General features: G+C 35.1%; 1 protein-coding gene across 1 annotated transcript in view; it reads right to left on the minus strand.

Moving 5' to 3' along the window:
* RTTN (rotatin) overlaps positions 1 to 13,592 on the minus strand; it is a 79,178-nt gene that overhangs the window by 36,314 nt on the left and 29,272 nt on the right. The window contains exons 23-32 of the mRNA XM_082046188.1: positions 13,050 to 13,118; positions 12,407 to 12,595; positions 11,059 to 11,298; positions 8,449 to 8,593; positions 6,640 to 6,794; positions 5,291 to 5,510; positions 3,396 to 3,524; positions 2,519 to 2,626; positions 1,746 to 1,904; positions 778 to 849 (exon numbers count right to left, since the gene is read on the minus strand). Coding sequence (XP_081902314.1) covers positions 778 to 849; positions 1,746 to 1,904; positions 2,519 to 2,626; positions 3,396 to 3,524; positions 5,291 to 5,510; positions 6,640 to 6,794; positions 8,449 to 8,593; positions 11,059 to 11,298; positions 12,407 to 12,595; positions 13,050 to 13,118 — 1,486 coding nt within the window. The remainder of the gene's footprint in view (positions 1 to 777; positions 850 to 1,745; positions 1,905 to 2,518; positions 2,627 to 3,395; positions 3,525 to 5,290; positions 5,511 to 6,639; positions 6,795 to 8,448; positions 8,594 to 11,058; positions 11,299 to 12,406; positions 12,596 to 13,049; positions 13,119 to 13,592) is intronic.

Here is a 13,592-nt window from a genome sequence, read left to right on the forward strand (position 1 = left end):
TTTTTTAAGTTTATATTTTATAGGTATACTAACATAAGTTTTGATATCAAATATCTGTCTGTGACTCTATGACATTTCTCATTGTTACCATTTAGCCCTGGGCCAGCAGCAGCTGCTTTCTCTTGCCTTTCCTTCCATAGGGAGAAGGATGAGAAGAAGCAGAAAGACTTGTGGGTTGACATGGAAACAGATTTAATAGAACAATAAAGAAAGAACAGTGATACAGAGCAATACTTAGCTGCTGGAACATGCAATCCCAGCAATAAGCCAGAAGGCAGACACTGTGAGCACAGTGAGTCCAGCAAAATGCAGAGATTACAGCAGGTGTAGAAAAGCCACGGGAGCAGGACCCCTCATGGATGGTGGCCATCGAAGAAGGACCACCCCCAGCAACTTGATGCTTATATATGGAACCTGACATTCACGCTATGCAATATTTAATTGATTAACCTGGATGTCAACCTAGGTGGTGTCCTGTCTGTGACCCTCTCCTACCAATTTGCACCTGCAGCTGGATGACTGAAGAAGTCTTTGATTTTTCTGACAACAGCCAAGATATCAGTGAGTTGTAACATTCTCTTCGTAACTAATCCCAAACACTGGAAAGCTACTGGATGAAAACATTAACCTTATTCCAGGGTGCTACCTTATTATTCTCACACTAAATCCAAAACAGAAAACTGTGCTAGCTACTAACAAGAAAAGTTTCGAACTGCATGGAAAATTATTTGAATTTCAGCTAACCCAGCACACTCAGCAAATGTAATAGTCACTCACTTGCCAAATACAACCTTTCATGTCTTCTGTAGGAATTGGAAGCACAAGGAGATTTTGTAGAATAAAAGCAGCCTGAAAGAAACAAAAGCATCAATATTGCCTTGTAGCCATCACATCAGATTGAACAGCACAGTCTTCATTATTATTCTATCACTTTAGATGTATGTTGAAACACAAAGAATTTTCATGTTCATGTTGGAAAAAATATATTTAGAAAGATGTAACCTAAAACCCCTTAAACTTCACCTAGGAGAGATGTCATTAGGACACGGCATAAGAAAAGACTTGTAAGGAAAAAAAAGACAAGGAAGAGATGGAATAGAAATCACTAGAAAACATATTTATTTTTTAATAAAATACTTTCACTGTTCCAGTAGAGTCAAATCCTGTTGAATGAGTATCACCTAACAAGAACAGTCTTTCTTAGTCATTGGAAAACAAGAAAGAACTTATAACTGGAGTTGATAGAAAGTTCCAAAGAAAAAAAAATACACAGTTTAAATACAGTATTCCATAGTTCTATGTGCTGTTCTACCACAGTATAAACTTTCAGTTCTCACAAATAAACCTTAGTGGCCTAAACAAACCAGAGTAATGCACATCTGCAATGAAGAGATATTTACTACAGATCAGGTGATGAGCTTGTACCAAAGCATAGGAACAAAACAGACATTAAAATCCGGGCTAATTTGTTATGCTTTAGCAACCTATTTGTCTGCCTGTGTAAACCTTAAAGTTTTTATGTGTTCACTTGTATCATTCAGATCATTTCTGCTTTTACTCTAGTCATCGGTATTTGTTGCTTCTCGAGTAATTCTAAATAAGAATCTAAGCATTTATTTTAATTAGATTTAACTTGGAAAGCAGCAGGTGTTGTACAGCAGAGACTAGATACATAGAAAAAAAATTTCTTCTGCATGAAAATAAACTTGGCAATCTAATACAGCAGAAGAACACAAGAAACTTACCTCTCTGCGTACCATACTACATTCAGATTGGTCCAGAAGGATGTTTATCACCGTTCCCCACAGGCCTCCTGAAATGTTCTGGCAACTTTCTGCTAAAGCAATACATCCTGCTTCAAGAGATGTAAGAGCTGATCCTATTCCAAGTGCCGTAAATCTGACCTGGTACATATAAGTACAACACAAAGTGATATTTCTTATAGCAATTAGCAACACATTTTTTTCAATAACTAAGTTGTATCAACTGAATCTGGAGCTTAAGGGAATAATTTAAAAAGAACAACCTCTTTTCCTATATTGCTCTGGCCCTATACTCATAACTACAACTATGCGCATGTAAAAATGACAGAATACTTAAAAATACTAATATAGTCTTCAATAGTCTTCACGTTATACCACTTAAAAATAGTTCTATTTAGCAAACTCATATAATTTAACAGATTTGCATCAAATACATTTGCTCTAAATTTGTAGTTCATGTAAATGTTTCTGCTTTGCAGCTAAGTAACAGCAATGCCAATGAAAACTGCCTAAGAAACATGGTGAGTGACTAACGAAACCATAGAAGACAAAAGAGGTAGGGAAGGATTTCTCAGATGATGTTCACATGGAAACATTCTCCCTACTTTGTTGTTACTGATCATTTAGGATATAGTCAGTAACACTTTAAAGAATGCAAAACAGTAGTTTCAATATTAAATAAATTAATTAAACAAAAGTTTTACAAATATTTAAGGGTCAAAATAAGATATCAACTTAACATCACAGTAACTAACCTCAGGGTCTCTATCTACCCATAAAGGAATGAGCCATGCCAGACCTAGCTGAGAAAGAACTTGTTCTTCACTGTTATCATAAGACAAAGACCAAAGAGATATCCAGTCCTGATTAGAAAACAGAAAATAAATTAAGAAATTATCTTACAAATCTTTTAATGCCATGCCAGTCTACCAACAGCCTAAGCTACAATTACATATAGAACTGATGAAATAGACATCTGGAATTTGGAGAAGCAACTCTACTGTTATTTCTAGTTACATGTCTACTTGATCATATCAAAAAGTTTTCACTTGCTGGTATCACAGATACTAATAAGAGTAAATTTTAATTCTCAAAAATGATTGAACTAAATTGTTGATGACGGCCATTTTTTCCAAACTAACAAATTTAGCTCTCAAAATATGCACATGAACAGAAAGCACAGGTATGAGTTTTGCTAGTAAGTGTGATAGCTCCTTTTATAGGTGAGACATTCGTTCTGTATACTTATCCCTTCATGTTTACATGTATTTACACATGTGAAAGAATATACACATGTATGTGAAAAAATATTAGACAGCCTGTTATCTATACAAGGCTGAAGAAATAATGTTGCTATAAATGCTTAAATCTATTCATCCTACATAAAATCCTGATTCCTCATTTCTGAAAGAAAGTCTTTATAAATCCAGAGAATTATCTGCAGAATTATTTCAGTAAGGTTAGAACTGTATCTTCAGCTTTCTTGTATACTATACTCCATCCTATTCCTTTATCTAAGATTATATACTAAATGAGATCACCAGATACATAATTTTTATGATCTGTTGCAAGTAAAATATATCTCTGCATATCCCTTACACATGACAAGATAAGGACAACTAATGCACTCACCGTATCCTTGGCTTGAGCCATCATTTCATGAGATAAGTGAAGCAAGCAAAGAACCGTGCTTTTCGTAACACCTTTTCCCATGAAGGACATAGCATTTCCTCCCCATTCAACGTAAAATGATGAGATGACCTAAGAGTGGAGGTGCAAATTCATGGTAGCTTTACTGTAAGCAGTACACAGGTAGAGTATAAACTGTCCTACACACTACTAAACTCATTAAAATATGGTAGCTTTTTAGCTGAATTTTAAGAATGTATTTATTTATGAGTCATTTGGTCATCAGAGGTTTAACCATTTGGAAACCATTCCAAGTTCAATGGTTTTGATTTATTTCTTCAAATGAAGAAGGCAGTGGAACTTAACAGTAAGCACAATATTGAACAGAAACCTGAACGTTTGATTTAGATGGAAAAAGTCCATTTATTGTACCTAGTTTTTTGTGCTACGATTGGAATTAAAAATATAATTTATTTTCAAAATTCTGTGTTCAAGAAAAAAGGTCATTAATATCTTTCATTGTGATTTGAACTGGAATAAATATATCAGCTTTCTATATCAAATTCTAATGAACGGAAATAAAGGTTACTGGATCGTAACATAAACTAAACTGTCTCTAATCAAATATCTAACCATATATGTTAAAATAAGAAACAAGCTGCTTTCAAATAAACACGCCCAAAAATATTTTTTGAAAAATTATAATCTTAAGACTCACACTTTTAGACGTATTTTTCCTCCCCAAAGCATGGCGATTTAACCTTTCAATTTTTACTGCTGTTCTTTCTTTCAGTGTCTCACCCTACATGAATTCTTTCAAACCCACTTTCTCCCCTGCCCCCCAAAATAAACCTATATTTACTTCCAAGTTTAGGCCAAATAAAACTGTATAATTCTTCTGCACATAGAGCTTGTGTATTACCAGTTGATTTCATTCCATAGCATTTATTATGATTGTCCAGCAACAGTCTTTCTTTCACATGACAACATCTATAACCTTGGTGGCAATTTTAGTCTACATTTCAAGCTGCAAAACTCACCTAATCAAAAAGCTCTAAACTATTTATTTCTACTTGAGAAATCTTGGCAAGTTAAGACTGCCCCCTAATATTAGAAAATCATATTACAAATATGATAATCATCTGCACACAAACCTTCCTGACACTTATCTGGTTGCTATTCATATAATTCAGAATCACAAATGAATTAAAACCACTCAAAGACTGTTTCAAGCCTCAACCAATGCAACCAATAGATTTTAGTATTTGAACCTAAAAAGAAAACTAAATGTATCTACCTTACTGAATACCCATAAAACAATCTGAAAGGTAGATCTATCCTTCTCCTACAGTTTTAAGAAGACTGGAGTTTCCAAAAGATGTGATTTTAGGAGCAAAACCTATTTATGTATCACATCCATGGACTCAAACAAATAAGAATGCTGAAAACAAGATTAAATTTTGGCTTCCCAACAACTGCAGCACCTTGAATCACCTCTTTTCTGCTTTCTCTGGGTTAATAACCTGCCTAATAAGTTACTGGTCCCCTAGGTCCCCTGTCACACATGGATTTTGCCTGTGGGAGAATATATTGGATTTTTCCTCTTACTGTTTTAGTTGTTCAAAGAAAACAAACAAAGAAAACTACATTTATTTTTCATCTTGCTTTAACTGTAGCCACTTTATATTATCTCTTATTTAGGGGATGAAGGCACACACAATACAAACAATTATCATAAGTATAGATACACATCACTCAATCTAGCCTCCGTATTTTTGCTATCTTCTTAGCAGAAAAAGGAACCTTTCCCACACCTATTCCTAGTGCTTATATTCACTAAAAGTACATCCTTTAAAAGTGTTCAACACAAAAGTTAGGTTATAACACAAACTACCTACCTCAAGAAGACCTGTTAAATATTTCTTACAAATCGCAACAGGTTCAACTTCAGCAGAATAGGTACTCCAGTCTGGAAGTGCAGTAACATGAACTATTCCCCGTAATGTTCTCTCCAGTGAAGGAAGCCCATAAAAATGTGGTGCATCTGTTAGCCTTAAACACTGTAGCAGCTTCAGAGCCAGCTCAGTTCTGAAAGATCCAGCAAGTTCCAAGCCTTCTCTGATTTATTTATATTAAAAAAACAAACAAACAAACAAAACCTGTTAACATGGAACTATTATAATGCATCATTTTACAAGAGACCAATGCCTCGTTCTTCTCTTGGTCTATGAGTCTCAGAATCTCAAATAGTTACTATTGCCTTATGTACAGAGTAGCATGGAATTAAATTCTACATTTCTAGCTTCAACCAGGTTCTGAAAACATAATATTGCATTTAATTATAAGAGCGCTGCTTAACTAAAAAGGGACAATTATTAAGGAGCATGTTAAACAAAGAGCAAGTGATTGAAGACTATGGGTAACATAATAAGAAGAGTTGCAAAGATTAGTAGCCACGCTTATGTTTGTTCTGGTTCAAGAGACAAGTTTAAAAGTATTTCCTGCAAAATACCATCAATCTAGAATTCAGGTAGACAGAAAGTACAGGAGTATGAGATATAACTAGCAGGGATTTCTATAATCCTTCCCTTTCCAGCTGCCAAAATTTTTAGAAAATTAATAACTATGTGGGAAGAATGAAGAAGGTAACGTTTTTAAAGTATCTTTACAAATAGTTATGTTGTGGCACTCCAATAAACAAATATTATCTTATGCTGCAATTCTAGTATCTCTTACGATACACTTGAACAGAAAGATTTAGTGTGGGAAGATGTTATATTAGAAAATCCGAGGAAAAAAAAAAAGAATAATCACTGCTGTGCACTGATATACCGTATTAGGCCACAAAGGAGTTAAATAAAAATAAGCATTTGTTGATATTTCAGATATTGAAATGTTTTACTTTACTTTAAATAAATGTTACACAATCAACCAAGTTATCATTTGCTTGTGCAAAATTCCAGCAGTGAAAAAGCCCATCTTATCCCTGCAATCAGTTTAATTATAATTTGCTGAGGAAGTGACCACTAGTACATAGTCTTCTAAGTTTTGCAGTTAATTTCCTAATTTTACTGTGAAAAGGCCTATCTAATATTGTTCTTCAGTTCAAGAGAAGCATATTCCATTTTTACACTTTAAAATGATTGAGTCATGATGTAATTTTATTCAAATTCTGACAAACATACAGCAGCAGCAGGTATTATGATCCTCTGTCAAAACTACACGGGCAGGTCCATTTACACTGTACCTGTCAGTCACTGACGCAGAACAAAACAATAATGTATTAAAAAGATGAATAAGTTCTTTATCCAGTTGCTGCCTGATAGCAGTCTGTATTTCATCTACTTCATCCCTTTCTTGGGATTCTGGTCGCACCAGGAGGCCCAAAAGAGATTTTGGTTTCTACAAGAAACAAATAAAAATACAGTCACATAATGCAAGTGTTTAAATCCTATGTTATTACCCACACTAGCGCAATCTTTCTGTTGAAAGCTTGCAGATCACACACACTATAAATCACAAATTCCATTATTATTTTACTAAGACGTGCTTCTGCAAAAAGCACAGTAAAAAAAATTCCAATAATTACCAATTACTTGAATCTACTAAATGTCAAAAAAGAATCTACTACTAAGGCCTTCAAAAACTCCCGGAATTAAGACACGATACAAAGTATTTTGAAGCATGAAAGAAAAGTCAAAGTTATACACATCATTAACTTGCAATAAACAAATAGATCACAAAACCCAAAAAACACAGAATAGAATGTATCTTGTATGTCTTAGTTGCTTGAAAGACTTAAAATCATTTGATATAAAATTTAATATTAATATATTGAATGGGCCATACAAAATTATATAGGATTTCCTGTCAGCCATATAAATTGAAGTACCTGAATGCTATACATAATTCAAATAAATCTACTAGCATTTTTAGATTTTATTTTAAAATGAGAAAATGCAAGTGCATGCAGACAGTACTTAAAATACGATTTTCCTTGTAAGACCATGAATGATCCTGTATGAGAACAGTGTGCCCTTGCTTTGTGAAGAACAGTACTTTGCAGACTCCTAAAACTGCAGCCATCACTTTTATCTTTGTAATTTACTTATTGTTTTAATTCAGCAAGACTGAATTATTGTATTTTGCCAAATGTTTTATACTGCTTTATTATGTTAATTTCCTATTTGCTTTTACACTTTCCAGTTTCACACATCTTAAATGAACAGTATTGGACAGAATTGATCTCTCAAATAGAAAGAAGTCTAGAAAAACTGGAAAGAAAAAAATTATGTTATTTCAATATTATACGTGCATTTTAAATACAGCAACTCTAGACTCATATAATACCTTCCTCATGCTTATAAATTTATTTTACTTACATATATTATAACCATTTAATAACAAACCTGAAGTGACAGACACAATGAAAGCAAAAACTTCCATCCTAACTTTCAAATCTGATCCTTAATGGAAGACAGATAACGTTCGTTTATAGCTCTTTACCAAACAGAAAGTTCCAACACACCTGTATGGAACCTCGCTCTTCAAGGCACATGGATTAATACATATGTAGTCACGTAGCTAAGCATACCTTTTACAGCCATACATGTATGCACACACATATATGTGTGTACAGTTACACAGCCATGTCATATAATTATATATATAGATATACACACATATAGAGCTCTGCATAGCTAACTGTAGTTATATGGCTCTCTATAACCATATTACCATAGTTAACTACACCAGAGCAAGGCACACACAGGTAGATGTTGTTTGCTTTTGGCAAAAAAAAAATATCTGAGTTTAGAGAAACCATTCACATAATAAAAAAGAAAGAAATTTACTTTTGTTCAAAGTTAACCTCCCCAAACACTAAAAACACAGCATTGACAACAAAGTAGAAGACATTAATACCACAAGATCTGATTCTCTCGCTTTTGTTGAAAGTTGTTTTCCTTGAAGAAATCATCAGAAACAAACCAGCCAACCAGTTCACAGCTAAAGCATTTCTCACAATCTACAGCTAACTTCTCAAGTATATTCTTACATTTTTAAGCAATGATTTCAGGATCCACTTTAGATGGTCTGACTCCAAATTTGATCTCTGCTCTCTAAGCAGCTTGTTTAAAAATCTTAAGACATCTACTAAGAGCTTCTCATCCTCTAGAGAAGCCGGAAGCACTTGCAGGAACCTGCAATAAACCCAAATAGATTTACTTTCATACTTGTATCACATTAAAAGAGAGTTTAAGATCTCAGCCTAATAGGGCTGAAGTCACCTGCAAATATGGAATTATATACAGTAAATATGTATATAGCATATATTTATATATAACAAATATGGAATCATATTAATTATGTTATAGGCACACCCCATTACATATATGTAAATACTTTTACATAAAATATTGACTATACTAAATTACTATACTTATATATCATACATTTATTATGTATTATTACAATATAAAATTGTTACATTTATTAAAAAGTGTATTTACATATAGTAAACATGGAATTGCATAAATAATGGTAGAAAGTAGTAAAGTAAAAATAAAATAAACAGTAAAAAATTTGGATAGGGCCACAGACAAAAAAGAAAAATGGTAATTAGCTATTAAACACTAGCAACTAATAACAATAGTAAGGCCTACCTGTGCATTTAAAATAACCTCTATTTTAAATATAGCATTCTTATTTTTTGCTGGTTTTGTGTATGTGAATTACAGAACCACATAATCATTGAGGTTGGAAGAGACCTCTGGAGGTCACCTGGTCCAACCTCCCTGCTCATGCAGAAGCACCTGGAGTCAGTTGCTCAGGACCATGTCCAGGCAGTTTTTGAATATTTCCAAGGATGGAAACACCACAGCCTCTCTGGTCAACCTGTGCCAGTGCTTGGTCACCTTCACAATAAAGTGTCTCCTGATGTTTAGAGGGAGTCTCCTGTGTTTCAGGTTGTGCCCATTGCTCCTTGTCCTGTCACTGGGCACCACTGGAATGTCTGGCTACATGGTTTTATATTCCCCCTTCAGGCATTTGTACACATTGATAAGATCCCCACTCTGAGCCTTCTCTTTTCCAGACTAACCAGTCCGAGCTCTCTCAGCCTTTCTTCATAGGAAACATGCTCCAGTCTTTCATCATCTTTGTGGTGCTTTGTTGAAGTCTCTCCAGAATGTCCACGTCTCTCTTGTAGTGGGGAGTTCAGAGCTGGACACAGAACTCCAGGTGTGGTCTCACCAGTACCAAGTGGAGGGGAACAATCACCTGCCTTGTCCTGCTGGCAACACTTCTCCTGATGCAGTCCAGGATACCATTAGCCTTCTTTGTTGCAAAGACACATTGCTGGCTCATGTTCAACTTGGTGTTCACCAGGAGCCCCATGTCCTTTTCTGAAAAGCTGATTTCCAGCTTGGTGAGCCCCAGCATATACTGATGCCTGGGGTTATCCCCCCCAGGTGCAGGACTTTCCACTTCCCTTGCTGAACTGCATGGCATTTCTGTCAGCCCACTTCAGTCTGTTGAGGTCCCTTTGGATGGTAGCACAACCCTCTGATGTACCAGCCACTTCTCCCAGTTTTGTAACATAAGCAAAATTGCTAGAGGGTGCATTCTGCCCCATGATCCCAATCATTAATGAAGATGCTGAACAGGATTGGATGCAATGTTGATCCTTGGGGCACATTTCTAGTTACTGCCTTCCAACTGGACTTCCATACAATGGATCATCACCCTCTCGGCCCAGCTGTCGAGCCAGTTTACCATCTATCTCCCTGTCTGCCACCTTATCAGCTTCTCTACAAGTATCTTACAACAGCCAATGTCACAAAGCCTTCTTGAAGTCAAAGTACACAATATCCACTGCTCTCCCCTCATCTACCAAGCCAGTCATTTCATTTTAGAAGATCATCAACAGGCTGGTCAAACTCAACTTCCCCTCAGTGAATCCATAGAGACCTAACTTCACCTCTTCTTGGTTGGACAATATCTCTGGATTCTTCCCAAGTGACCTGTCCCTACTTCTACCCTCTGCAGACCTCTGTTTTATCTTTGAGTTTTGGCAGGAGTTTGTTGTTCATCCATACAGGCTTCCTAGCATTTTTGGCTGACTTTCTGCTCAATGAAATAGACCACTCTTGAGCTTGGAGGCAGAGATCATTTAATATTAACCCGTTTTCTTCGGTGCCTCTTCCCTTCATGGTCTGATCCCATCAGACACTAATAATGAGATCTTTGAAGAGGGCAGAGTTTGCTCTCCCAAAATCCAACACTGTGATCTTATTTTCTGTCTTTTTCCCTCATGTCAGGATCTTGAATTCTACCACTGCATGGTCACTACAGCCAAAGCTGCCTTAGACCTTCACAACCCTAACAAGCCCTTGCTTGTTTTTGAGCATGAGGTCCAGCAGAGTACCTCACCTCGTTGGCTCCTCTGTCATCTGGATAAGGAAGTTGTCACATTCTCTCCAGGAAACTCCTGGATTGCTAATGCCTTGCTCTGTAGTCCCTCCAGCACACAGAAGGAACAACATATACATATCAGAATCAGAGGTGCAGGGACAATCAATTCTATAAATTTGAAAATACGAAAATTCGGAAATTTACAATTTAAGCATAGTTACCTTTAATGGATTTCTGTAGTTAGTATGCTTACCTGTTTATTGCTTTTTGCCAAGCAAAGCTCTTCAAAGTGGTTCCACAAGACCCAGAATTGCATTTTAATGCAAGTCTGTCATTCAGAATGTAAAAACTAAGCCTAGTGAGAGCAGCCCTAACATCCCTGTGGGATACTGCCTGAACAATGGAATTAAGACAATCCTGCAGTCCACAGTTCATGTGAGTTATTTTGAGTATAAGAATGTCTTCTGAGGATAGTTTTAGTGCATCTAAAAATCTGAAAAGGTATAAGAGATAAATGGTTAACAGTCAGTATCTTTAACAACTATTTCAGTGAGTGTTGACTCCTTCACTTCTCAGTTCAAATAAGAAGACAAAACATAAATTGCCTTAATTTTTTTTTTTTTTGTTGACCAGTCCTTTCTCCTCCTTCCCCCTCCCCCACCTTCTCCAAATAAACCCATAAAAAACAACACACAGTACCAGTGAACAACCCCAACACATTTAAACACTGAGCTGTCTGCATTCTTTGGAAAAATGGCACCTCTCAAAAGGTTACTTGAAAGGTGCTATTCACATTGTAATGAACTTTTCCTCCACACTATTGTAAATGTTGGCCACTTGGACTATATTATTTTCCTGTTTTCTTTTTAAGAAACTGCTTTGGTTTTGCCTGAGGGAACTTAAGATGAAAATGATTTATCAAATCAACAACTGCCAAGTTTCCAATGGCTCAGAATCACATGGTTTACTAATAAAACTCACAGGACCCCTTAAAGGACACGAGGAAAAAAAAAAAAAAAAACAAAAATTGTCAAGACAAACAGACATAGATATAAGCATTTCAGTCCAAATAAACCAAGAATCTTCTAAGATTATGAGTTCTGTATACAAAATAGTCTCAGAGAAATTATGCTTAGTCAAGAACTAACCAAAACAAGGGAATTTTCCTCATTATCTACCATAATTCTTAGTATCACCATCAACAAGAATAATTATTTGAAATTTAAATGCCCAAGGAAAGAAAGAGAAACAATAAGTCATGCAACTATAACAGGGGAAAAACAACAAAAGAGCCCCACACAATGACTACAAGAAACACAGCTACAGAGCCCATTTAAAATTTTTTGAAATTAGGCTGACCATCAAGAAAAGTTGGATCAAGCTCTAGACTTCATGTATAAGTGAAATTTAGGTAAAACATTAGCTGTGACAACATACTTACAGCCTCTTGAGGTGTGATTCTTTACATTTAAAAAGACAGCATTCTCAAAACAGTAAAAACTTGAACTGCTGTTTGAAGTTGACTACTAATTTAAATACTTGATAGAATGTTAATTTAATTGCAATATATTGAGATTTAAAATCAAGATAAAACTGCTCACGTTTCTGCTTCTTTCTCATAGTTTATCAGTTGCAATAGGTTTTCAATCCCATGGTACCACGACAGATTCCAAGCCATCCTGAGCATATCTGACACAGGTTTCATAGCCAAGTACTCAGAAGACAATGGCACCACAACAGTGTTAGGGCTAACTACATGATGACCTGTGATCCTCACTGGGAGATGATACCTAAAAAAAAAGTAAAAATAAAATAAAGGGTTTGGTTTTGGTTTGGAGAGGGTTGTGGGTTTGTTCGTTTTGAGCTTTTTTTTTTTGGTTTGGGTTTTTATTGGTGTGGGGTTTTTTTGTGTGGTTTTTTTTGGTTGGTTGGGGAATTTTTGTTTGGTGGGGTTTTTTTTGTTTTGTTTTAAATACTCTATTAGAGCAAGCTTTTAAATTTGCCAATTAAGTTTTTGAAACTCTTTTTCAGAGAACTAAGTCTTGAAGAAAAAACTCCATGTTTAAAAATGCAGACATCTTTGGATTTAACATCAAATGTTTCCTTTCATTCTCGGACCTCCATACTTCAGGAAGGAAAGCAAATGGAAAGAAACAAAGTTAATGGTAAAAACAAAAACAAAACACACACAACAACAACGACCAAAAAAACCTACAACAAAAATCACAACCCACCTATACATACCTTCTAACAACAGCAACAGGTAAACTAAAGGCTGGTAGGCCAGTATCATTTATGATTATATCATCAGCCCTGCAAGAGATTAAGGTTTAATTATTATTCCCTATTTTAAACTTCAATTTTCTACTAATGCTACACTTATCATTTCTTTAGTATTAAGATATAGCTGCATTTTTTCCTCCAGCTAGCTCTTTAGTAACCCATTGATGAATAAGTTGTATTAATAAATGTTTCTTCATGCTTATACAATATTAAGATAGTTCTTATATCACACACATACAGAATACTTGGTGCAGATGTACTGCACATAAAAATTAAAGATACCATACCAAAGCACATGCTTGCTTTCTTTTTTTTCTATTAGAGAAAAAATATACATTATAATTCTTTTCAGTATATTTCATGTGTGCGAATTCTAAAAGCATATTTTTTTTGAAGTATTTGCAAATTTCAAATAATAAAATATCATAAACTGAGATATATTAGTTAAGGATTACTGCTACACTTATAAGCCAAAGTAAATAGGAGAATTCTAATTACATTAAA

This window comes from Streptopelia decaocto (assembly GCF_964273445.1).
Source record: "Streptopelia decaocto genome assembly, chromosome: 2".
Classification (NCBI taxonomy): domain Eukaryota; kingdom Metazoa; phylum Chordata; class Aves; order Columbiformes; family Columbidae; genus Streptopelia; species Streptopelia decaocto.